Genomic DNA, 27,150 nt, shown 5'->3' on the forward strand with positions numbered 1-27,150 from the left:
GACCACCTAAGCATTCGCATTTCGGCAGTTTCTAGTTGCTAAATTCCAGACCTGATACAGAAGCATCTAGCCTTCCTGACAGACCTTCTCTTGCAAAGCAATTTTTCTCAAACTAATTTGCGAAATTCATTGAAAATGTGAAACAAAATTGTATCCCAATTTTACTGTTAATTTAACCTTTTAACTGCGTCAACTTTGTTCCTGAGAGATGCTCGTACGCGGCGGTATTTAGCCGTTTTTAAAATGATTACTTTTATCATGTATTTAGTTAAGAAACGATTTATTTTCCTAAACAAAAACGTTCAATGGGATTCATTGTGCCTTTTTGGTACTCAATAATACACCTGTGTCACATTATTCTTGAAATATATCGTAATATAAACAAATAAGATCGTAACATATATAAATCAAAGCACGCATCGTGTGTCACTCTTACCCACTGGCGATGCGTAGCGTCGAGAGTGAGACTATATTACCTCATGGACGGTATCGATTGGGGAGATCTGTATAACAAATCGGATGTAAACGAGGCGGTACAATATTTTTATTATACTGTTGAATGTGTATTTGATTCCTGCTTCCCTAGAAGATCTCAGGCTGCTGGTGGAAGGCGATATCCGAAGTGGTTTTCTAGGGATATTATTAGAGACATACAGACTAAGCATTTCTATCATAAGAAATGGAAAGCTTCTGGCTGCCACAGTGATTATGAGATGTTTGGACGTTACAGATCTGTCGTGAGACGTAGCATTCGATTAGCATACCGGGAGTTCATTACCAGCATGGAAAATGGTATTCTTCAGGATCCAAATACTTTTTGGGACTACATAAAGTCTCAAAAGGCGGATGGTGGGAATATTAACTCCATGACGTGGGGTGAAAAAATAGTACGGGGTGCAGACATTGCCGAGGCGTTTGCAGGTCATTTTAAGACTGTATATAGTAATGAACCTCCGCTTCTTGATATTAGCATTGCCAAGAAATGTTCGCCGACCGGTGCGCAGTTTATTGATGTTTGTAATATCAATGAGAAAGATGTGGCCGACACTATAAAAAAATTAAGTAACACTAATTCTCTTGGTCCAGATTTCATTCCAACTTTCTTCCTAAAAGGCTGCGTGGATTTGATTAAAAGACCACTTTGTTTTTTGTATAATCTTTCAGTGAATACAGGGGTCTTCCCGGAAACATGGAAGATGTCAAAGGTTACTCCTATACATAAGAGTGGCTCTAAGTCATCCGTAGAAAATTATAGACCTGTAGCTGTTCTTTCTGCACCAGCTAAGGTATTTGAAATCATAATAAGTAAAATCGTCGCTTCCCGAGTAGAGCCGTTTATAATTGATGAACAACATGGATTCAGGAAAGGCCGATCGGTTGAAACAAATCTGATGGTTTTTACGAATTACGTCACAGAAGCTCTAGACGCGGGACATCAGGTCGACTGTTCATATAATGACTTCGCCAAGGCCTTTGATACAGTCAACCATGATGTCTTATTGAAGAGGCTGTATGAGATCGGTTTCTCGGATGGTATGCTAAAATTAATGGCGAGCTACCTTCAAAACAGAAACCAATACGTCTCCTACGGTCTATTTGCGTCAGAGTCCTTCAATACTTTCTCGGGTGTCCCGCAAGGTTCTAACCTGGGTCCATTATTGTTTTCTATTTTCATTAATAATATCAAGAATGTAATTTTAAACTCACGGTTTTTGTTATTTGCGGATGACCTAAAGCTTTTCTTAAAGGTGACAACTTTTGACGATTTTCGTCTTCTCCAAGCAGATATATCAAATATATGTGAATGGGGAAGACGAAACAAATTAATGTTTAATGTTTCCAAGTGTTCGATCACGTCTTTCACTAGGGCCCAAAAAACATTATTTTATCGCTACAAAATGAACGACCAAAATCTGATGCGAGCATCGAATGTTAGGGATCTGGGCGTTAGATTTGTGAGCACCCTGACATTTCACGATCATATAGAGGCAGTCAGTAGTAATGCATTGAAAATGCTAGGATTTGTTCTGCGTACTGCCAGGGTTTTCGAAAATACCCGCGTGCTGAGAACTCTTTATAACTCCTTGGTGCGAAGTAGACTCGAGAGTGGCTCGATGATCTGGGGGCCACACGAGCTTAAGTACTCTCTTATGGTAGAGAAAGTCCAAAAGAAGTTTTTGAGGTATCTCTACATGAGAGAGTACGGCTATTATCCTTGGCTCTACCCGACCCAGTTTCTCCAGGGTATGCTTGGCTACAATAGTTTAGAGACTAGAAGGAATGCGTATTTGATTACGCATTTTTATCGATTGTTGCGCGGTATGATCGATAATCCTGAAATTATCCAGAGCATTGGTCTGTATGTTCCCGATAGTTACCTAAGACAGCGTCGGCATAGATTGTTTCAGATTCCTATACACAGGACCAACCTGCCGATGGTTATGCCTGTAGGAAGAGCTACCGCTATGTTGAACAATATCACATTGGATATTGATCTGTTCCATGTGTCCGAAGGAGTTTTCCGAAGCGAGATTCTTCTACACATTTAACAAGAGTCTTCTTGTGTAATTTTTAATTTGTTTTTTTAATATATACGCCTTAAATGTTTGTTTGTAATGTATATATTAATTATTGAATAAATTGAATTGAATTGAATTGAATTGAATTGAATTGACAGATATAGGGCATGATTATGGCGCGGACTAATTACCGACCGCAAGAAAAATCAGGGATCTGTTCTTTTATTTATCCTTGTGATGTTACAAATTATTAGTCAGATATTTCAACAGATGTCATAAGGCCAAGGATTGACGTATTATTTTATCCAAAGTTCCACACCATGAAAAAATCCCTCCAAGTTGAACTGAGGTTCGAAACTTGGACCTAAGTGAAAACACAAACGGTTATGTCAGCCGCGTGTGGGGAATGTTTTGTAAAAACACAAACGGTTATGCGAGCCACGTGGATAGAGTTAATTTACATTTAAAAGCTTTTAATGTCCCCTGTTTATCCAATCTAAATACATAAATACAAGACGCGAATCTGTGTCCAGGAGTTGAGGTTCGCGGTGCGCTGCGGAGGAGGGGCGAGGCAGCGCCCCGCGCTCCGGAGGCACTGCGCCCGGTGCTCCGTGCCCGCCACCTACGTGCCCGCCTCGCAGTACAATGGGGTGAGCCAACAGAGACATAGATACCACTCATTTTGAACGTCTCCAAATACTTCACAAATTTTTACTTTCTTATTTCATTACTTTTGATTGTTATCACCCTTTTTTTACAAAATAATTTCGATTCTGTATATTGTAGTCATACAGGAGAAAGTGACCAATTGCATTTTTTACCAAAACGTGATCATTGACTATTTGATATCTTACTAGCTTAATATTGCCCTGAAAAACATCCCAAAGGATTTTAAACTTGGAAGTATAATATAGTGACTTGGTAAAAATGACTAACTGCATTGATGTTTATTCTCTTGCCAAGCAAAAGTGACTTAAATGGCCCTCCTGAACATTTTACGTTTTGTTAGTTGGTCACTTTCTCCTGTACGACTACGATATATCGCTCACTCCTTTCAAGAACGTCATATATCAAAAAACTGTATTTTTCAGGAGAACGTTTTTAAAGTTTTAAAATATAATACAATGCATTCAAAATAAATATCAAGCCTCGTATTGAACTTTTTATTGCGCAACAGATGTTTTTAAGTAAAACCTGATGGTTTTTTCTCCATTTGAAAAACATTTAGTTTATTTAAAAAAATAAATAAACAATACACTTTCTTCAAAATGCAAAAACAACACTTTCTGTCCTGTAGCGGGTAAATATTAAGTTAAAAATATGCCGCTTTTGCTGGGATATAGTACATTTTCTGGGCATTCCGAAAACACGCACAACTGAAAATTGACGATTTTTGATTTATGACGTTCTTGAAAGGAGTGAGCGATGTGTGTTTAACCTGCACCTTTACTGTTTCTGTAAGCTTGTAGTGTTATCATCTAATTGATGAGAAACATTCAAACAATTTGTATCGCACTGTATTTCATTTATTGTAATATGTTTTTCATTGTTTGTGAACTGTAAATAAATAAAAATCTGTATAATCTCCGATTACGGGAGTTATTTTTCATATTATTTGTTGACATCTCAACAAAGATGAAGAAGAATATGGGAGTCTGGGCATTTACGGGGCGTAACCCTTACTGGTCCAATGTGGAATCTCATTGGACATCGATTTTTTCCTCTTAGGTCCCGTGTCGGATGTTATTCCACATTTTTTCATCATTAGTATTATTTATTTAAATTCCAAGCTTACATTTTTGTCACTCGTATCTATTACAACAGTATGTGGAGCAGAGGACAAAATATTGTTTTCCAATTGGAATGTAACTGTCTACCTAGATTTTTTTTAATTTTGGGGGACCGGAAAGGGTTAATATATATATTTTTTTAAATTCTTCCTTCCCAGTGATGTGATGACTCGTACACATTGCTTGTATTTGTGCAGGAGCTGACCTACGGCAGCGGGGCGCTGCCGCTGAAGGAGCTCCGGGGCTCCTAGCGCTGCGCCGGTGGGTCCCCCCACTCCTCCTACTTCCTCCCCGCCCACGTGGATACGTGATCTAACCTTCCAGGGACCTGACCTCACCTAGCTTGCACTGAAAACGCCGCCAACACACCGACCAGTGTGCGTTGTCCAACCAAAACTGTGCAGTTTCAAACCTGATCGGTCAAAAATAGTGTTTGGCGCTTCAAAGACCCCAAAAACACTGCCAAAATTCCGTCAAATGTGTATTTTCCAACGGAAACTATGTAAATTTAAACCTGATCCGACAAAAGTTGTGTTTGTCACTTCAAAGACCCCAAAAACACTGCCAAAATTCTGTCAAATGTGTGTTTTCCAACGGAAACTATGTAAATTTAAACCTGATCCGACAAAAGTAGTGTTCGGCAGTTCAAAGACCCCAAAAACCGTGCCAAAATTCCGTCAAATATGTGTTTTTCAACCAAAACTGTGCAGTTTCAAACCTGATCGGACATAAAGAGTGTTTGGCACTTCAAAAACCCCAAAACCACTGCCTACATTTTGTCGAATGTGTGTTTTCCAACGGAAACTATGTAAATTTAAACCTAATCGGACAAAAATAGTGTTTGGCACGTCAAAGACCAAGAAATTTACGTGTTTCAGTAATTAAATAAGACAAACATATAATCTTTTATTTAATATTTATATGAACTAACCTAATCTTACGTAAAAATGGCGTCAACGTGTGTTTTTAAATTAAAATGAGGCCATATATAACCTAAAAACAGTGTTTAACACTCACCTAATGTTATTTATTGATGTATTTTAAAGAAAAACTAACTAAAATGGGTTTGACAATGAATATTGTGTAAATTTTAACATAACCTAACCTAAAAGCAGTGTTTGACACATTATACACATGTTTAACAATGAAAAGTGTGTAAATATTAACATAACCTAACCTAAAAGCTTGACACATTATACACATGTTTAACAAAGAAATTTGTGTAAATTTTAACATAACCTAACCTAAAAGCAGTGTTCAACACAAAGACACATGTTTAACAAAGAAAATTGTGTAAATTTTAACATAACCTAACCTAAAAGCAGTGCTCAACACAAAGACACATGTTTAACAAAGAAAATTGTGTAAATTTTAACATAACCTAACCTAAAAGCAGTGTTTGACACAAAGACACATGTTTAACAATGAAAAGTGTGTAATTTTTAACATAACCTAACCTAAAAGCGGTGTTTGACACATATGGGTATGATAATGTGTGTTTTTCAATGGAAAATTGTGTAATTTTAAAACTGGTGAAACCCAACCTAACCTAAGAACAGATAGTGCTATGAATTCCTGTGTTTTTTTAAATAAAAAAGCCGTAATTTTAAATTTAATATAAGATATGCCTAGATAAAATACTGGAATTTGTGTATTCCATTGCAAAAATGTGTTCAAAAGGGAACCTAACCTAACATTACTTTTAAGCCATTCCCGCTCCGGAGGAATACCGGATTGTCTAAACTGAGACGAAGTTTCTATACAAAAGAACATGGAATCTGAGCATTCCAGGGCTTACGACCTGGCATTAGACTCCAATACATATGTGTGATTTTTTCACTCCCAATAGTTATTCAATATTACCCTGGACTGGTACCTGAAGCGGAGGGCTGATCACCTTTCCTTCATGTGTTAACCATCAAGATAACACTGCGTATATATGTATATATATAAATATATATATATATATATATATTTATATATATAAATATATAAATATATATATATACATATATATATATATATATATATATATATATATATATATATATATATATATATATATATATATATATATATATATATATATATGATGCAGTGCCCTATGCACCATCGGGGTGCGTATAAGGGGTTTGAAGTGAGTCAAAGTATTTTATATACACACATGATTGATGTCAAGTTGAATGTTGTCTATTGAAAATTGGGTATAATCGGGGGCTATATATGGACAGATGCACGAATCGAAGATTGTTTGCAAGGACAGAGCGGCGTGGCGTCCCATTCTCTCTGCCTACCCCTGCAGAGAAAAGGCGTGATGGTTAGTTAGTTAGAAAACTATGTTGCGTTGCAACTGCAAATATTTGTGTGTCTGATTTTTATAATTGTTGATTTTTTGAAACGCTCGTATATCGAAAATGGTAAAACCAAATTTACGAATTGTTTGATTTTATATATTTGTATGCATTGTATCAAGTTTCATCGTAAATTACGATCATTATTAGATGACAAAATGTCGTAAGTTGATGACGAATCTCCCGTTACGAACGTGATATGATTCGTAAGGCCGTAACCCTTTTTTTTATATGAGGCAAATATTTTATCAATTTTAATGTTATTTTAATATTATTGATGTGTGATGAAAATTTGTCTGTTTGTCGTTTTATTTTAATTTTTTTTTTTACATTTGACATCTCAACATAGATGAAGAAGAATATGGAAGTCTGGGTATACCCAGGGCTGTTTAAGTGATCACTTTACACGTCGCTCACTCCTCGGCTGTCCAAATTTAAAACACAGTAAGGGACATTTTTTTGTAGTAGGTTTTTTTTGCATTTATGGACTAAGTAGACTCTACTTAGTCCGAAAATGCAAAAAAAACGTACTACAAAAAAATGTTCCTTACTGTGTTTTAAATTTGGACAGCCGTCCTTTCAACAGCGTCATAAATCAAAAAACTTGATTTTTCAGGAGCTCGTTTTCAAAGTTTAAAATATAATAAAATGTATTAAAACAATATCAAGCCACTTATTGAACTTTTTACTGTGCAACAGATCTTTTTAGGTAAAACCTGAAGGTTTTTTCTCCATTTGAAAAATATTTAGTATATTTAAAAAAATAATGAAACAATACCTTTTCTTCAAAATGCGAAAACAACACTTTCTGCCCTGTAGCGGGTAAATATTAAGTTAAAAATATGCCGCTTTTGCTGGGATATAGTACATTTTCTAGGCATTCCGAAAACATGCACAACTGAAAATTGTCGATTTTTGATATATGACGTTGTGATATATGAAAAGTGAACGAAATGCAAAATTCACCATTTCCCCATGAACCATAGTGTGGTTGTCAATCATGGGTGGAATTGGCGAATGTTGCATGTGTGTAAAGTTACCGCCTCCGTAGTGTTATGGTCAGCATGCTCGGCTACCGTTCTGGAGGTCCCGGGTTCGATTCCCAGGGGGTGGTCTAATAAATACAAGTGATTTTTCACTCTGATATTTATTCAATATTACCCTGGACTGGTACCTGAAGCGGAGGGCTGATCAAAATACATATAACTGTTGCACATGGAGGTTTTTAACACCGTAAGGGTAATGTTGAAGGTGTCTTTTAAGGCGGAGACTGACCGGAGCATTTGATGCAAGCATTCGTATAGTCATTACAGCGAGCCGAGCGCTACTGACTATACGAATGCCATCCATAGTTTCGGATGCTTGCCGCGAGCGATGTTACAACGTTGCTGTAACAGTGTTGCGACGAAATGGTCCAGTCAGTCGCCACCTTTATGTCCATGTTTAACTGTACGCATATTGAAACTTGTGTAAGGCACGGGTGGCCAACGTTTTCAGTAGCCGGGCCAGATTTTAGAAAAATAATTTCCTACCGGCCCGTAGTACAAAATTTATTTTATCATGTTACAATGATTAAATAAAACACTTGTTTTTTTACCACTTGAGTTTTATTATAGACTACTAGTTTCAGAAGCTAAACTTCCATCATTCAGGTCTGAATAAAAACTGAACAGTTTTTATTCAGACCTGAATGATGGAAGTTTAGCTTCTGAAACTAGTAGTCTTTAATAAAACTCAAGTGGTATAAAAAAAGTGTTTTATTTAATCATTATTTATATATATATTTATATATATATATATATATTTATATATATATATATATATATATATATATATATATATATATATATATATATATATATATATATATATATTTATATATGTTTATTATATATGTTATTACATTTGCATATTTAGCCTCGAATGCCGTTTAACCCTTACTGGTCCAAAGTGGAATCTCATTCGACATGGATTTTTTCCTTTTAGGTCCCATGTCGGATGTCATTCCACATTTTTTTCATCATTAGTATTATTTATTTAAATTCCAAGCTTACATTTTTGTCACTCGTATCTATTACAACAGTATGTGGAGCAGAGGACAAAATATTGTTTTCCAATTGGAATGTATTATCTACCTAGATTTTAATTTTGGGGGACCGGAAAGGGTTAATGTTATACTTTTTCAAGATAGAAACAGAATCATTGCATATCAGGCATGTTGGCTTTGTTTTAAATTCCACGAAAAAATTGTTTATAGTCCATCTGTCTTAAAAACTTGTCAGTTCTTCTGTTACTCTTCTCTTCTTCAGTCCAACGTCTTTACTACTTGACGCCATTATGGGTCTTGAAATTGTCAGGATAGTGAAATACTCCCATATATGGGATATGATACGAACTACGCGTGATGGAATGTTCTTTTGGTGGTTTTGTGTGGTTGGCTTTGTTTTAAATTCCACGAAAAAATTGTTTATAGTCCATCTGTCTTAAAAACTTGTCAGTTCTTCTGTTACTCTTCTCTTCTTCAGGCCAACGTCTTTACTACTTGACGCCATTATGGTCCTGAAATTGCCAGGATAGTGAAATACTCCCATATATGGGATATGATACGAACTACGCGTGATGGAATGTTCTTTTGGTGGTTTTGTGTGGTTGGCTTTGTTTTAAATTCCACGAAAAAATTGTTTATAGTCCATCTGTCTTAAAAACTTGTCAGTTCTTCTGTTACTCTTCTCTTCTTCAGGCCAACGTCTTTACTACTTGACGCCATTATGGTCCTGAAATTGCCAGGATAGTGAAATACTCCCATATATGGGATATGATACGAACTACGCGCGATGGAATGTTCTTTTGGTGGTTTTGTGTGCACTAAAGGAAAAAAATGTGTGATTTGCTCCGCGGGCCGCACGTGAGGGCGCCGCGGGCCGCGGGTTGGCCACCCTTGGTGTAAGCTGTAATATGTGAGACGTATGAAGGTGTTAGTTGATGGATATTATAATTAAATGTATTGATCTCGTAGTTCATAAGAGACGGGGACTGATTTACTTAAAATTAATAAATAAAAAACTGTTTTAATAAGTAAATTGTTTTATTTTTAACAGTAGGAATAATTCTGCCAGTAATTTTCATCTTCTTCTCCGCTGCTGAATATAGGCCTCTTCTGTATCTTATTTTGAGAAATAAAAAGACTTTGTTTTTTGATCCACTCACATTTTTATTAACAACCAACTAGTTTCGGCAACAACCTGTTGCCCTCTTCAGGGTTTAATTTATGACTTAACATATATCGCTCACTCCTTTCAAGAATGTCATAAATCAAAAAACATGTATTTTCAGGAGAACGTTTCTAAAGTTTTAAATTATAATGCAATGTATTAAAAATAAATATCAAGCTACTTATTGAACTTTTTACTGTGCAACAGATCTTTTTAGGTAAAACCTGAAGGTTTTTTCTCCATTTGAAAAATATTTTTTATATTTCAAAAAATAATTTAAAAATACATTTTCTTTAAAGTGCAAAAACAACACTTTCTGTCCTGTAGCGGACAAATATTAAGTTAAAAATATGCCGCTTTTGCTGGGATATAGTACATTTTCTGGGCATTCCGAAAACATGCACAACTGAAAATTGACGATTTTTGATTTATGACGTTCTTGAAAGGAGTGAGCGATATAAAAAGAAGAAACAGTGTACAAGTTATTATGATAAGGATAGGGGTGGGGGTAATGGTGTTTTAGGAGGGGGGGTACGAGCAAGGAAGGGGATAACTGTGTTTAGGTTGGGTTTGATTTTATGGGAAAAATATTAAAATAATGTATCAATAAAATATCAATTTTATTTCTCAAAATAATATATCAATGTGATCCACAAAGTTGACGGTTTCAATATTCAAAACACTCTTCTGTATCCTTCATTTCCTTTGGTCAGTTGCCGCTTGCAGCCAGTTTCTACCCCCCACAGCGACTATGTCATCAGACCATGTTTTTAGGGTCTTCTGACGCCTCTTTTATTCTCCCAAAGTGTCCATCTCAAACTTTTGGGGTCCTGTAAGGGATCTTGTAAGGTCCTGTATTGTATGCAAATATAATATAATAATTTTAGCACCTAATTCCTATCTGTGCAATGTTTGCAGGCGTCTCTCGCGCTCTACCTAAAGTAAGCAGATAGAACACTTTCCCGCTCTCTACCAACAGTATGGAAAATACGCTTTTAAGCGTTTCCCGCAAACAACGTGTTAATTAGTGCGATATTTTTCAGGTTATAATGCATTCAGACTTTTGCTCAATGCGTCGGTGTCTTGTTTCGATAGCGGCGCTAACATCAGGCCCGGAACAGGCGGCTGATGTTCCAAATCTCTAAAATTGTTGAGTTTGACTTTCAATTCGCTCCTGATTTTGTTAATCTCCGCATCTATCTCTTTCTGGTCCTTGTCGATCATCTCCATCGCTCTATCGGTAGGACACTTGAAGAGATTCGAACCAATGGTAATCCAGCACTTATTTTTCCCGCCAGTGGTATTTTTTATGGCGCGAAGGGCTTCGCGATTCTCGTTTCTCCTCTTGTCCAGTTGAACTATCGACCTTCTGTCGGCCAGGATCTCTTCCGCTAGCTTCTCGACGGATATTAAATACTGCAAACTCTTCTCCGAGTCGTCCATTATGAAGAGTTTACGAGTTTATAACTTTAAAAAGGGCAGTCGGCATTCGTAGGAAACGTCAATGCGCGTTTGACAGGTTATAACCATAGATCTTGACAGCGCGCACGATGTTGCTAGCAACAAATATAACTTTTGAAATATTATTTTCTAGGTAGGTACGTACCTTGAAAAAAGTCATAGTATCTACCTTTCCATTTATAACAAAAATGATCTGAAATATTTGCATTTTAGATAATGTTTTTATTTAGAATTTCACTCGAGAGTAAATCCAAATAAAAATAAATTCGTTTTTAATATTTTTAATAACCTAACCTCCAAATGACTCTGAAATCTAGCTACGGCTTATGCAACACCACTTATCATGACTCTACTCAGGCTTTTTAAGTTTCATAGCCTTTGCCTACTCGTGAGTGGATTTACTCTTTTTGTTTAAAGTTACTTTAATTTCATGCAATTCATGAGTGAAAATTCTAGGCAAAAACATTCGCTAAATAACTTAAAACATGAACTTTATCACATATAAAATGAGGGTAGTATTGTTTGCATACATTGTGGTAGTGATTGTCCTGACGAAGAGACGGGTCCATTTAGAAACCGGTAGACATAAAAATCTCGGTGACTGGTTATATACTAAAATTAATAACATTTATGTATTTTTTTATTTAAAAGTAAAAATGACTAACCACAAAGTAAATGCTATAAATATTTTAAATATTTCGCGTTTAGACTAATTAACTAACTAACCATCACGAGAATAGAACGCCACACGAATCCATCTTTGCACACAATTTTCTCACGTCTGGTTGGAACCTGATCTAGCTGACTAAATGTATAAAATCGAAATATTTTCTTTAAAACGTATAGTTTATCAATGTATATGCAGCCATGTTCCAACGCTAAAAAATGACGCATGAATAATAGGAATTTCTATTTATCTATGGAATTTCACTTTCCTTTTCTATGAACGAATGACGTTCATTTTTTGACATTTGTTTTGACAGATGTTCTTCATTTTACGCTCGGGAAGTCGTGGTATGAATCCCATTATTGTGTGGGCTCGTTCCGTTGCGTCATTTGAGTATTGTGGCATTTTTATTTTATAGCCTTGCGCGTTTTAAATATTTAAAAAAATGCAGAAAGTCGACGAGGAACAGATAAACCATGTGAACGAAGATCCGGGAAAAGTCTTGCCGTTCTTCAATCCTTTTGAAATAGGTGAGAATTGGTTATTAATTATTCATTTGCATAAAAATATGTAAATTAACTTAACACATTGTAGTCGGGCGCTTCAAACAATAGACTCTAGCCTTTGGCGTATGTTTTTCGCGATTAGCGCAAAAATATATCGCTTAAAATTGACACAATTTCTAAAGCAAATAATATTTTCGATTGAAATTTTCAAAGAAATCATATATGACATTTGATCATCAAAAATAAATTATAATCATAATTTTTAATTAAGTATTCCGTATTTACAATTTTAGAAGCATAGTAAACTCTAAAAAATAGTCTTCCCCTCCGAGGTATCATTCCCTATACAATGCTAATATATTCAAATAATAAAATACCAAACAGTAAACAAAACAGTGCGAGCGGTATGAAAAATAGTCCAATATGTGAAATAACTCAAATTAAACTGGAGATTGAGATCGCATAAAAACTCTAGATTTCTGGCGAAGCCTTTACAAGCGACACACTAGCCAATCCGGACAAGGCATCTCAAATAACGTCAGCAGACTGTCACCCAGCACCCAGGGAGCAGATTACCCTTCAACGCGTTTTATTTCACGCTGATAACAAACCCGTATATTGCCGTTTCCTGCCGATAACCGACAGTGGACAAAAACGGCATTTGCCGTGTCCCGCAGTTGACCGACAGTCCGCGAAAAACGGCAAATGCCGTGTCCCGACAACAACGTGTTAACCCTAGATTACGGGATTTGTTTAAACTTTACCTTAATCTATCGTAAAATGTACAACGGTAAGAAAAATTCTAAAAACTAACTAACTAACTAACCATCGCGCCGCTTCACTGCAGGGGTAGGCAGAGAGAATAGAGCGCCACACCACTCTGTCCTTGCAAACATTCTTTACCTCTTCTACATTCATGCATCTCCTCATACATACCCGACGATTATTACTAAGAATTAACGATATTATATATATAGATATTATAATTATAGACGATTATTATTAAGAAAAATTCTAATTTTACCAAAAATGCTAAATAAAAACAGTTATGGTAAATGGTAAACCATAAAACATAAAACTTAAACTCAAAAGTTTAATTTGATATAATTTTATTCTAGAAACTTGAATGTACAGTGGAAGCTCTTATAATGAGTAATTTATCTCCTTTAACGAGTGTTGCAGTCTACAAGCAGGACGGCACCATGTCCCAAATTCTAGTGCTAGACGTATGACGTGATTATCATGGCCGCTAATAATTGCTTACATGCGGCGACACTTGAATTTAAATTCAATTCAATTCAATTCAATTCAATTTATTCAAAAAAAAAATAATATATACATAACAAACAATATTCAAGGCGTATATATTAAAAGTAAGCAAGAAGACTTAAAGGTGTGGAAGAATCCCGCTTCGGAAAACTCCTTCGGACACATGGAACAGATCAATATCCAATGTGATATTGTTCAACATAGCGGTAGCTCTTCCTACAGGCATAACCATCGGCAGGTTGGTTCTGTGTATAGGAATGTGAAACAATCTATGCCGACGCTGTTTTAGGTAACTATCGGGAACATACAGACCGATGCTCCGGATAATTTCAGGATTATCGATCATACCGCGCAACAATCGATAAAAATGCCTCATCAAATACACATCAAATACACAATTTAAGCATGCATAGTATTAACACACTTCAGACGGGTGTTTTTACGCTCTCGGAGCGCTGGCAACGGGATTTTATAGTTACGTATATATAGTTAAGACTTTAACAAAGAGATTGGTACATAATATTCATATAAAAACATTGAATGATTCCATCTTTTCTGCCTTTGAAACGAGGCCGGCGCAGAAGGTAGAAATACCCTTCCCGTCATTAAGGACGCATAAATCCATCCAACGGGTGGAAATATCTTTCCCTTCTTATTTAGTGTGTTAACACGTTGTCGGCGGGACACGGCATTTGCCGTTTTTCGCGGACTGTCGGTCAACTGCGGGACACGGCAAATGCCGTTTTTGTCCACTGTCGGTTATCGGCGGGAAACGGCAATATACGGGTTTGTTATCAGCGTGAAATAAAACGCGTTGCAGGGTAATCTGCTACCTGGGTGCTAGGCGACAGTCTGTTGACGTTATTTGAGATGCCTTGTCCGGATTGGCTAGTGTGCCGCTTGTAAAGGCGTCGCCAGAAATCTAGAGTTTTTATGCGATCTCAATCTCCAGTTTAGTTTGAGTCATTTCACGTATTGGAATATTTTTCATACCGCTCGCACCGTTTTGTTTACTGTTTGGTATTTTATTATTTGAATATATTAGCATTGTATAGGGAATGATACCTCGGAGGGGAAGACTATTTTTTAGAGTTTACAATGCTTCTAAAATTGTGAAATACGGAATACATAATTAAAAATTAAAACACACTAGATTATCCCTCCTGTTCCCAACACAGATTCAAATAAAAACATATTTAATTAGCTAGAAGAAACAATCCACTACATGATCTATAAACCTTGTACATAATAAGCAAGGTAAATAATAAATGCAATTCCCATCTTAAAAAAAAAAAAAAAAGCTCTAGACAGTCCTGCTCCCCGCCCAATCCGGTCTATTCCGGAGCCAGGAGATCTGCCTCCTGCTCACACCTCGTGGACCCTCCACTAGGTGCAATAGCTCGTACTTGTCTCCTCTCAGCACATGCCCCGGATAGGACACCTTCCGGACCTTGATATCAGCCAGCAACTGTCTCCCTACTCTTGCTCTTTGGAGCACATTTACGTTAATAATAATAAAAATAAAACCCTTATCCGCACCCCAATGGTGCATAGGGCACTGCTTCATATAAACGCAGTGTTATCTTGATGGTTTACACATGAAGGAAAGGTGATCAGCCCTCCGCTTCAGGTACCAGTCCAGGGTTATTGTTACGGACAGATCGCACACCCCGTGCGGCGGCCCTGAAAAGGAATTCCAGCCGCCTGGCGGCGGGCGAGACGGTCGCCCGTCGGAACGCGGCCCGAAGAAGGGCCTCTAGGAATTGTACCGATTTTACATGTATTTTAGGAATGTATTAGATATAAGTAAGGATGAGTAAATAAATATGTAGAATAAATAGATATTACGGATATTATATAGCATAAATATGACTTGTAATTGTTGAACTGTTGGAACGGCACCGGTACGGTATAAAAGTGTAGCCCGTCCGGTGCCCATTAGAGAGAGACAGAGATATGGCTGTCTCTCTCCCCCGGCCGCTGATTGGCTGTACTTTCCCACTGTCGGGCGGTACGCGATCACGGCCGGGTATATAGAGGGCGCATTTTGAGAGAATAAACTAGTTCTGGTGTGACTGTTGAAACCTGTGTTTCATTTCTCCGCTCCCGCTCCTTGGACGACTCGCCGCGCCGCCAGCCTGGACCGCTTCGCCTCATTATACCGATTCACGGACCAGTTTCGGAAAGCCCTTATCAGGGCTATTGAGGTTGACTTGTCGGTCCAGTGCCGCTCTTCCCGGCTCATACATCCATTCACCTCCATCCGTATCCAGCTTACTCGGTAACTCGGTACGGCAGGGCCGTCTGGAACGTCACCCCTTACAACGGTGGCATAGTTGGGAGATTCCGAAGAAGGCCAGGCGTGTACATTTTTGAGAGTCATCGCACGTAACCCACGCCGGTTACATTTTGGTCCTTCGAGCCGGATCCTTCAACGCAGTCTCCAGCTACGATGCCTGCATCCCTGAGGTCGGGACGCAACATCGCCATGGAGCCCGAAGAGCAGCGCCGTGAGGAGGATCGGGACTCGGTCAGTTCAGTCCGAACTGATGCGAGTAGCGACTTGCGCCGCCAGATGGCGGAGCTAGCCGCCAGCAACGAGAGGCAGTTCCAGCAACTCCGTGAGCTCCTGTCACAGTGGACAGCAGCTAACGTAAGCTCCCCAGGGGGGGAGGTTATCGCGGGTGGCGTCACAGTTTCGGCGCCCCGCACGGAAAGACTCATGGAGGAGTCACGACCGGGTGTCGAACAATCCACCCACCTACGAACGCGGCAAGACGACGCCGCCAATCAGCCCAGAAGGGAATTCAGGACATCGGCCGCAGCTCTACCGGTTCCGGTGTTGGATCCGGAACCTACGCGATTCGCTGGGGAATCGCGGGACGAACTGACCGGCCACAGAGGAGAAGCGCCCGGGGGATATGGCCCGGCGCCTACTGGCAACGCGGAGCCGAGGCGTATGGAAACCTCTGGCTTGCGTTGGCGCGCACCGGACGAACGCGATCGCTACCCGGTACGCGAATGGGTCGACAGAGCTCGACCGGACGAACGGCACCGCAGAGATGACGGAAGAGGAATCTACGCGGAGCCCTCACCCCGAGGCGGGGACTACTTTCGATGGTCGGGGCAGCCGCCGGAGTTGCCTAAGTTCAGCGGAGACCCGAGGGAATGGCGCCGCTTCAACGCGGCATATCTCCAATCTACTGAGAGATGGGGGATAGGGGACGCTGACAACATCGGAAGATTGGCGCGCGCACTGGAAGGGCGTGCGCGTCACATGGTAGCAGGCCTGCTACTGTATCCGCGCAACGTGTCGGAAATATTGCGGACGCTGGAGGACGCCTTCGGCAGCCCGACACTCATCATCGCGCAGATACTGGAAGACGCCCGGAGGATGCCGAGTCTCGCCGACCACCCCGCGGATGAAGCAGTCGTGGATTTTGCGGTTTCGATACGCAACGTCATCACCACCGTGGACGGGATGGACGCTTGCTATCTCGACAACCCGCAGCTGCTAGCGGAGATGGTTGCCAAGATGCCGACGCAACTCCGGTGGGATTGGTTCCGCGATCGCCGCCGCGAAACGAGGAGCAGTATCTACGATCTCGCCGCTTGGCTTGACGAGATCACCGCCGGCATCACGCGCCACGGAGGTCTGTTCAGAATGGTGGCGAGGAACAGAGACAAGGAGCGCGCGGGTCAGCGCGACAAGTGCGCCGAGCCCGCCCGCCGCGAGAACGCTCGACGCGTCGAGCCGAGGTATCACGTGTTTGCGACGCGCGACACAACAAGTGATAAGGAATGCGTATTTTGTAAGGCCAACGGGCATAACATACGCCGATGCAAACGGTTCGAGAAGAAAACCGTGGATGACCGCTGGGACTTTGTGCGGTCGTCCAAACTGTGTTACCAGTGTTTGGAATCAGGGCACAAGGTGCCAAATTGTGAAGCGAGAAGTTGTGATGTATGCGGAAAACACCACAATAGGATCCTGCACTCCTTCCGCACGGACAGTGTTGTGGAAGATGAAAGTGAGGACGCTGTGGACAGTGCGCAGGTGCTGTGGACAAATGACTGTGAGGTCCCGGTCACATTCAAAGTGCTGCCGGTTACTTTGAAGGGACCGCGGGGGACCGCAAAAGTGTTCGCCTTGTTGGACGAGGCTGCGTCTGTGACCCTCCTCGAGGAGGGTGTCGCCCGCGCGATAGGTGCTACGGGGATAGCAAGGAATCTGACGATCAAAGGCGCGTGTGGACGAGGCAACACATACAGGTCACAGCGTGTAACGGTGACTTTGGAAAATGAACAAAACGGGGAATTCGAGATCAGGGCGAGGACCATTAAGGACTTGGATCTTGTTCGTGAAGGTGGCGCGCTCGCGCAGACCGGAGGCGTTATCAAGCCGCAGTTGCTTATCGGCCTCGACAACGCGTCTCTAATGTTCCCGATCGACACCCCAGTGCTTCAAAGGGACGGTCAGCTGACTATAGTGACCGCACTGGGACCGGTCACGTACGGACGCCCCAAAGTGAAGGGGAATGACTCCGCGAGCGGAGTACTACAGGCGCAAATGTGCGCAATCGACTCCTTGGGAGTATCAAAGGAAAGAAGCCGCGCGGCGAATACGCGTGCAAGAACGGCGAAGGCTACCACGCAGCAACCGCCTAATCATGGGAAGGCGGGGTCGCTGCGGGCCCGAGACGATTTGCCGCCTGATGCGGTTCCGATGGGAAATCCGGAACGACTCTCGGACAAGTCGCGGCCCGGTAGCACACTTCATACGGTTCCGACGGGAAGTTCGGAACCAAGGCGACTCACAGAAGGGTCGTGGCCTGATGGCCAGGAAACTTATGCAGTTCCGACGGGTAGTTCGGAACCAATGCGACTCGCAGAGGGGTCGTGGCCTGACGGCCAGGAAACTTATGCGGTTCCGACGGGTAGTTCGGAACCAAGGCGACATTAAGGAAAAGTCGCGGCCAGATGTCTCCACCTGAATGATTGCGGCTGGATGACTCATGGCCACACATGGATGCTGCCGGGTGATCACAAGCACGTGACGCGGAGCATCACTTCAAGCCCAGGCGACGCTTGCCTGGCACCTGCGGTTCCGATGAGAGTTCCGGAACTTAGGCGACTTAGGAAACTAAGATAAGTCGCAGCCAGACGTCTCCATCCGAACGATTGCGGCTGGACGACTCTGGTCGTACATGGATGCTGCCGGGTGATCACAGGATGTGACGCGGAGCATCAATTCAAGCCCAGGCGACGCTTGCCTGGCACTTGCGGTTCCGGTGAGGATTCCGGAACTTAGGCGACTTAGGAAACTAAGATAAGTCGCAGCCAGACGTCTCCACCCGAACGATTGCGGCTGGCAACTCTGGCCGAACAAGGATGCTGGTGATCACTATGCACGTGACGCGGAGCATCACTTCAAGCCCAGGCGATTCTAGCCTGGCATATGTAATGCGGTTCCGACGGGAAGTTCGGAGCTTAGGCGACTTAGGAAACTTAAGACAAGTCGCAGCCAGATGTCTCCGCCCGAATGGTTGCGGCCGGACGACTCTGGCAAGGATGCTGCCGGGTGATCACAAAGATGTGACGCGGAGCATCAATTCAAGCCCAGGTGACGCTTGCCTGGCACTCGCGGTTCCGGTGAGGATTCTGGAACTTAGGCGACTTAGGAAACTAAGATAAGTCGCAGCCAGACGTCTCCGCCCAAACGAGGTTGCGGCCGGATGACTCTGGCATGGATGCTGCCGGGTGATCACTATATGTACGTGACGCGGAGCATCACTTCAAAGTCCAGGCGACGCCAGCCTGGCCCCTGCGGTTCCGGTGGGAATACCGGAGTAGGCGACTTAGGAAACTCAGGATAAGTCGCAGCCAGACGTCTCCACCCGAACGATTGCGGCTGGACGACTCTGGTCGTACGAAGATGCTGCCGGGTGATCACAAGGATGTGACGCGGAGCATCAATTGAAGCCCAGGCGACGCCAGCCTGGCACATGCGGTTCCGGTGAGAATTCCGGAACTTAGGCGACTTAGGACAAGTCGTAGCCGGACGTCTCCGCCCGAACAAGGTTGCGGCCGGATGACTCTGGTAAGGATGCTGGGGAATCAAGGCGACTTCACGAAGGACGAGTCGCAGCCAAACGTCTCCGCCCGATTATGGATGTGGCCGGATGACTTTGGCCGTACAAGGATGCTGCCGGGTGATCACATGATGTGACGCGGAGCATCAACTCAAGCCCAGGCGATGCCAGCCTGGCAAATGTAATATGAAAACCAAGGCGACTTAGATGACAAGTCGCAGCCAGATGTCTCCGCCCGAGTATGGATGCGGCCGGATGACTCTGGAAGGATGACAAGGATGCTGATCACTGGACGTGACGTGAAGCATCACCTCAAGCCCAGACTTCTCCAGTCTGGCGTTGTGACCCGGAAGGCGACTCCATCAGGGCGAGTCGCGGCCTGGTGTCTCTGGTGACGCGAGGATGCTGCCGAGAGACCACGCTGAACGGGCCACAATCATCACCATCGGCGTGATAAGGGAGAAGAACGTGCAATCAGTCCCAGGGAATTTTGGTGCAGGCCAGCTGCACGGGGGGAGTGTTACGGACAGATCGCACACCCCGTGCGGCGGCCCTGAAAAGGAATTCCAGCCGCCTGGCGGCGGGCGAGACGGTCGCCCGTCGGAACGCGGCCCGAAGAAGGGCCTCTAGGAATTGTACCGATTTTACATGTATTTTAGGAATGTATTAGATATAAGTAAGGATGAGTAAATAAATATGTAGAATAAATAGATATTACGGATATTATATAGCATAAATATGACTTGTAATTGTTGAACTGTTGGAACGGCACCGGTACGGTATAAAAGTGTAGCCCGTCCGGTGCCCATTAGAGAGAGACAGAGATATGGCTGTCTCTCTCCCCCGGCCGCTGATTGGCTGTACTTTCCCACTGTCGGGCGGTACGCGATCACGGCCGGGTATATAGAGGGCGCATTTTGAGAGAATAAACTAGTTCTGGTGTGACTGTTGAAACCTGTGTTTCATTTCTCCGCTCCCGCTCCTTGGACGACTCGCCGCGCCGCCAGCCTGGACCGCTTCGCCTCATTATACCGATTCACGGACCAGTTTCGGAAAGCCCTTATCAGGGCTATTGAGGTTGACTTGTCGGTCCAGTGCCGCTCTTCCCGGCTCATACATCCATTCACCTCCATCCGTATCCAGCTTACTCGGTAACTCGGTACGGCAGGGCCGTCTGGAACGTCACCCCTTACAACGGTGGCATAGTTGGGAGATTCCGAAGAAGGCCAGGCGTGTACATTTTTGAGAGTCATCGCACGTAACCCACGCCGGTTACAGTTATATTGAATAAATATTACAGTGAAAAAAAATCACTTATATTTATTTGACCCTTCCCCTGGGAATCGAACCCGGGACCTCCAGAACGGTAGCCGAGCGTGCTGACCATTACACTACGGAGGCGGATTACTACATTTACGTTACTGACCATATATCAGTCCATGGAATGCGTAGCATTCTATGATGCAGCCACATGCCAACCCGCTATATACACACACATGAGAATTTGTAATACAATTGATTGAAGCTTGTATATTTTTGTGCTCAGGGTTGCAGCTGTTGGCGGCCTACGGCTGGTGGGCGCTCGGGGTGGCATTCCTGGCGCTGTGGCTGTACAGCCAACTGCGCCCAAAGGTGGACCAATGGCAGGATAAAAGGGAAGAGGCCCTCCACCACAAGAGTAAGTATTTTAAAGTATTATTTTTATTTATTTGGGTAATATCGCTCACTCCTTTCAAGAACTTCCCTAACTCCCACCTTTTTAGATTTTTTTTAATATATAACCCCCTTATCCGCACCCAATGGTGCATAGGTCACTGCATTCATATAAACGCAGTGATTGCTTCATCATTAACACATGAAGGAAAGGTGATCAGCACACCGCTTCAGGTACCAGTCCAGGGTAATATTGAATAAATATTAGAGTGAAAAAATCACATATCGCTCACTCCTTTCAAGAACGTCATAAATAAAAAAAACTTGATTTTTCAGGAGAACGTTTTTAATGTTTAAAAATATGTTACAATGTATTAAAAATAAATATCAAGCCACTTATTGAAATTTTTACTGTGCAACAGATCTTTTTACGTGAAACCTGAAGGTTTTTTCTCCATTTAAAAAATATTTAGGATATTTAAAAAAATAATTAAACAATACCTTTTCTTAAAAATGCAAAAACAACACTTTCTGCCCTGTAGCGGGTAAATATTAAGTTAAAAATATGCCGCTTTTGCTGGGATATAGTACATTTTCTGGGCATACCGAAAACATTCACAACTGAAAATTGTCAATTTTTTATTTATGACGTTCTTGAAAGGAGCGAGCGATATATCCAAAATTACCAGGCAATAGAAATGGATCTTCCTCGAATGTTATCTAGAGGAAAGACCACGGAATTCATGGGATTTCAACGTCCAAGTGACTTTGAAATCTGGCTACGGCTTATGCAACACCGCTTATCATGACCCTACTCAGGCTTCAACTTTTTAAGTTTCATAGACTATGCCTACTCGTGAGTGGATTTACTCTTTATGTTTAAAGTTACTATAATTTCATGTAATTCATGAGTGAAAATTCTTGGCCAAAACACTCGCTGGAAAATTGCCAAAATCTATGACTGTGTGATGTGAGTTGTGGCGTTCCATCCTCTCTGCGCGCGGAGAAGTGGTATGATGGTTAGTCGGCTAGGCCCGACGCCATCTGTGAATAGCGATGGGACTGTTGAGCACTGATTGGCTGATGCTGCGTTGTGTTTCCAGACCCCGATATCCAGCTGAAGAAGATGGAGGCCATGGAAGCCGCCCGCCTGAGGCAGCAAAAGGAAATGGAGGAGGCGGCCAAGAAGTACAAGGTCGTAGAAGAAGAGGTATTGGCCATTATTATTCTGACATCACTATTGGAAAAATCCGACATTGTTAGGGCGAAAAAAATAGGTCATTACAAAAAATGTTTTCGTATTTTTTACCGAAAATAAGTTTAATTTGTTTATTTGTACACACTGCCACACAAGCTCCCGGCCGCGCTTTTGTCAAAGTATACCAGAGTCGAATCGTCAATTTTCAGCACTCTAACGGCTAACCAGGTCTGAATCGGGAACACTTGAACTTTATAATGGTTTTACAAGTATACCAGAGTATATATATATATATATATATATATATATATATATATATATATATATATATATATCGATTCTCAGCACACTAATGGTTAAGTAAATGAATAACTGCATTGTGTTTGTGTGTTACAGCGGCAAGCGAAGAAAAGACAGGAATATATAGAAAGAAATTCCGGATCCGGAGCAGGCAACAGGCTAGGAGCAAGATCGGGTAAGAAATATGTATCCTTTATAAACTAAAGCAACTTAGTTTTAACCACTTTTTATTGGTACACTTTATCCAACCGGTTTCGACGAGAACCTTGGCATCATCAGGGTTTATGTACTAATTCGAAAACATTGAAATACCCATAGTTAGGTTATAGTTAATTACCCTTCCCTTACGATACCAAAAACTTACACGCACTCCGTACAACATATGAAAATATGATTAAAAAAATATAATTTAAAAACTACTAATTGTTGTTTTTATTATATTTTCATATGGTGTACGGAGTGCGTGGACGTTTTTGGTATCGTAAGGGAAGGGTAATTAACTATAACCTAACTATGAGTATTTCAATGTTTTAGAATTAGTACATAAACCCTGATGATGCCAAGGTTCTTGTCGAAACCGGTTGGATAAAGTGTACCAATAAAAAGTGGTTAAAACAAAGTCGTTTTATTTTATTATTACGGGGCTCGGGTATAGGTAATAATAACTCGTAATTAGGATGCAATCGGTTTATTCAACAGGTCGCCATGACAGTACAATGACAAGTGTGTGCAGTCCACCCTACCTCAATCTCATAAGGGATAACGTGAACATTTCCCGCGTACACCCCGCCCTGCCCCTAGCGGGCGCACAGGGTCATAGTTCATGTTGCTAGAATTATTGCGCCGTAACATTATAAAGTTTATAAAATGTGCCACAAAATATCTGCGAAAAACATTCAAGAAATGTGTATCCATATATTCTCTACATAGATGACCCCTAATTTAGCAAGAATTCACTCAAGTCAGAGTTTTATAAGTTAGAGGCAATAAAGTTGGCACGCCTCTTCCCAAACCTAGATCTACAATGCAATACTACAAGTCTTCTTCCTGGCTCCATCCCAACTTATCGTCTTAGCAGACATTGGAGTCAGCTCTCCTCGTCCTCAGGCTGTAGGTCCTTCTGTCATATACAACGTCACCTAGGCCATGCCTTGGGATCGTGTTATCTCTCTGCAGCATCCATGGATTCTCTGGTCTTCCTCCAGATGCCTTTCTATGGCGATTGCCTGGTTCACAATATGATCAGGGTCTCTGCGCCCTATGTGCCCATACCACCTCCAATTGCCTTTCCCCTACCTTACTATTGATGGCTGTTACAGCCAGGCTCCCACGAATGCGTCAACTCTTCATTTTGTCTCCAAGGGACACTCCAGCTGAGCACCTAAGCATTCGCATTTCAGCAGCTTCTAGTTGCCTAGAGTAGGTGCTGTACATCGTCCAGCAATCGGAGCCGTATAGGAGTGCGGGTCTGACAATTGATTGATAGACTTTTCCCTTTAATTTGGATGGCATTTTTGGATCGCAAAGTACTGCTGTCACGGATGGGAATTTCATCCACCCCATATCTGTTCTGTGTGAAACATAATGTCGTATTTGATTGCGTGTAATAAACAACTTTATTTTTACATATTTTTAATAAATAATTATTGTGAAATTTGCCCGAGGCATGGGAAATCCCATACCCCTGTCACAGCCAGGCTCCCACAAATGCGTGGACTCTTTAGTCATGTGATAGGTATGTAATGTATGTTATTTTTTCAGAATATCTTCCTCTTTGCGGGGCGGGCAGCTCTGGCGGCTATAAAGCCCCGAAAAAGAAGTGCCCGGGAGGCGGGTGCGGAAAATAATTAGCAATTTTTTGATCTTAAACAAATCCTGATGAATATTTTTATACACCCTTGTCATTCCTTTATATGTGGAGTTCCTCACCAAAATGTTACATTTCCAATATTGCACAAAAACATCCTTTAACCGGATCCACGCGGCTCGCATAACCGTATGTGTTTTAATAAAACATGCCCCATACGCGGCTGACATAACCGTATGTGTTTTTACTTTGCTCCAAGTTTCCAACCTCAGTTAAACTTGGAGGGATTTTTTCATGGTGTGGAACTTTGAATAAAATAATACGTCAATCCTTGGCCTTATGACATCTGTTGAAATATCTGACTAATAATTTGTAACATCACAAGGATAAATAAAAGAACAGATCCCTGATTTTTCTCGCGGTCGGTAATTAGTCCGCGCCATAATCATGCCCTATATCTGTCTCACTCTCTACGCTACGCATCGCCAGTGGGTAAGAGTGACGCACGATGCGTGCTTTGATTTATTTATGTTACGATCTTATTTGTTTATATTACGATATATTTCAAGAATAATGTGACACAAGTGTATTATAGAGTACCAAAAAGGCACAATGAATCCCATTGAACGTTTTTTTTTAGGAAAATAAATCGTTTCTTAACTAAATACATGATAAAAGTAATCATTTTAAAAACGGCGAAATACCGCCGCGTACGGGCGTCTCTCAGGAACAAAGTTGACGCGGTGAAAAGGTTAAATGCAAATCTGTTCTGTTGACTGTATTCTATGGAAAACTTAATTAAAGTATGGACAAAACGTGACCAATCCTGTGTTAAACCAATATGAAGTCATTAAATCGCACCAAAACGTAACAATTTTACAAGCTGGAATTCCTGATTACTTAAAATCATTTATAATGGAAATGTAACGTTTTGGTGAGGACCTCCACATATAGAAAATAATATAAATAAATACATTATCGTACTAAACCAAATGTATTTTGAAATAATTTATTTAAATAAATTTTACTTAGTAAATACCACTATTTCTTAAAATCTACTGTGACACGTGTTTCCATGCATTCCGCATCATTTTCATGAAAATGATGCGGAATGCATGGAAACACGTGTCACAGTAGATTTTAAGAAATAGTGGTATTAACTACATTAATTAAAAATGGATAAATAAATTTTGTCCACTTTCGTGGTGGTCAGCACGCTCAGCTACCGTTCTGGAGGTCCCGGATTCGATTCCCAGGGGGGGTCAAATAAATACAAGTGATTTTTTCACTCTAATATTTATTCAATATTACCCTGGACTGGTACCTGAAGCGGAGGGCTGATAACCTTTCCTTCATATGTTAATGATCAAGATGACACTGCGTTTATATGCTGAAGTGCCCTATGCACCATTGGGGTGCGGATGAGGTTTCGAAGATATAAATAAATAAATTATGATCTCTCTTATTCACAAATTGCTTTGAAATTTTGACACAAATTCAGTTTGAATATTCCATCCATATAAATAAAAATGTAAGTGTTCCTTTGTTCTAAATCTTAAATCTCCTTAAGTTATCCACAGATTGCTCTGAAATTTTGACACAGCATTACTTTCGAATATGCATCAATATGTAACAATTATCTACACCTTTGGTAAAAACATGCCTTTTTGAAGTTTTTTTACCATAATGGCAGCGCCATCTGTTGAATATAACAGCAATAATAAATATTGCTCGTTTTTCACAAAATTTCCATAGCTAAATTGTCAATCATAGGTTTCTACCTAAAACGAGTAATATTTATTATTTTTGTTATATTCAACAGATGGCGCTGCCATTATGGTAAAAAAAAAACTGTTTTCAAAAAGGCATATTTTTACCAAAGGTGAACGCTACACAGTGTGTTGAGTGATCACTCAAACCAGCCAATGCAATGCCCAGATTTTCCGTGTTCCCATCCCAATAAACGTCTTCATCTATATTGAGAGTACAATAAAAACCTTGATATGAAAAACTTCCACATTTGTGAATCTGGCATTATTCAACAAAAGTTCGGACACACTCGCAGTGCATGTTATATTTAAAAAAATAAAAGATGTAATTTTTTTAAAGTATTTATTTTGTATGAGATTCCTTAAAAATACAACAGAGTTCATTCGTATGTACAGCTTAAATACACCTAAAATAATATTTATTAAAATAAATAATAAAAAAAGACCTTCATATCATCAGTGCGGAAGCATACCGATGTAATGAGAACATATGAGAGTTCTAGTTGATAGTTGTAACATAGTTGAAAGTTATCAATTATATGAACATGGTTGAAAG

At 41.0% G+C, this 27,150-nt stretch overlaps 3 protein-coding genes across 4 annotated transcripts in view; 2 read left to right on the forward strand and 1 right to left on the reverse strand.

The window, feature by feature from the left end:
- The window catches only part of LOC148311657 (glutamate receptor ionotropic, kainate 2), a 31,099-nt gene extending 25,888 nt beyond the window's left edge, over positions 1-5,211 (forward strand). Inside the window, exons 17-18 of the mRNA XM_088256170.1 lie at positions 3,053-3,169; positions 4,507-5,211. Coding sequence (XP_088112296.1) covers positions 3,053-3,169; positions 4,507-4,560 — 171 coding nt within the window. The 3' untranslated portion in view covers positions 4,561-5,211. The remainder of the gene's footprint in view (positions 1-3,052; positions 3,170-4,506) is intronic.
- Positions 5,212-9,798: 4,587 nt separating this feature from the next.
- Pdrg1 (Pdrg1 prefoldin-like subunit) lies at positions 9,799-11,406 on the reverse strand. The gene has a single exon (XM_088256250.1). The coding sequence runs from the start codon at positions 11,313-11,315 to the stop codon at positions 10,917-10,919; it is 399 nt and encodes a 132-aa protein (XP_088112376.1). The 5' UTR covers positions 11,316-11,406; the 3' UTR covers positions 9,799-10,916.
- A 905-nt stretch (positions 11,407-12,311) lies between these two features.
- On the forward strand, positions 12,312-25,805 carry LOC148311659 (uncharacterized). 2 transcript variants are annotated; one of them, XR_015837207.1, is made up of 5 exons: positions 12,312-12,530; positions 21,414-21,545; positions 22,624-22,730; positions 23,115-23,468; positions 23,625-25,805. XR_015837207.1 is itself a non-coding variant. In XM_088256198.1 (5 exons), the coding sequence occupies exons 1-5, from the start codon at positions 12,446-12,448 to the stop codon at positions 24,863-24,865; spliced, it is 489 nt and encodes a 162-aa protein (XP_088112324.1). In that variant the 5' UTR covers positions 12,312-12,445; the 3' UTR covers positions 24,866-25,805. The 2 variants fall into 2 exon arrangements, 1 of the variants encoding a protein (XP_088112324.1); XM_088256198.1 differs by having other exon boundaries at positions 23,115-23,193; positions 24,780-25,805.
- Positions 25,806-27,150: the final 1,345 nt, after the last annotated feature.

Source organism: Brachycentrus maculatus, unplaced genomic scaffold (assembly GCF_059751285.1).
Source record: "Brachycentrus maculatus isolate JH-2025_06_01 unplaced genomic scaffold, ASM5975128v1 h1tg000059l, whole genome shotgun sequence".
Classification (NCBI taxonomy): domain Eukaryota; kingdom Metazoa; phylum Arthropoda; class Insecta; order Trichoptera; family Brachycentridae; genus Brachycentrus; species Brachycentrus maculatus.

Coding starts and splice junctions, on each gene's coding strand:
- LOC148311659 (XM_088256198.1), top strand. CDS start 12,446: ATGCAGAAAGTCGACGAGGAACAGATAAACCATGTGAACGAAGATCCG. Junction 12,531..21,413: donor CTTCAATCCTTTTGAAATAG/GTGAGAATTGGT, acceptor TTTTGTGCTCAG/GGTTGCAGCTGTTGGCGGCC. Junction 23,194..24,779: donor CAGGCTAGGAGCAAGATCGG/GTAAGAAATATG, acceptor TTATTTTTTCAG/AATATCTTCCTCTTTGCGGG.
- Pdrg1 (XM_088256250.1), bottom strand. CDS start 11,315: ATGGACGACTCGGAGAAGAGTTTGCAGTATTTAATATCCGTCGAGAAG.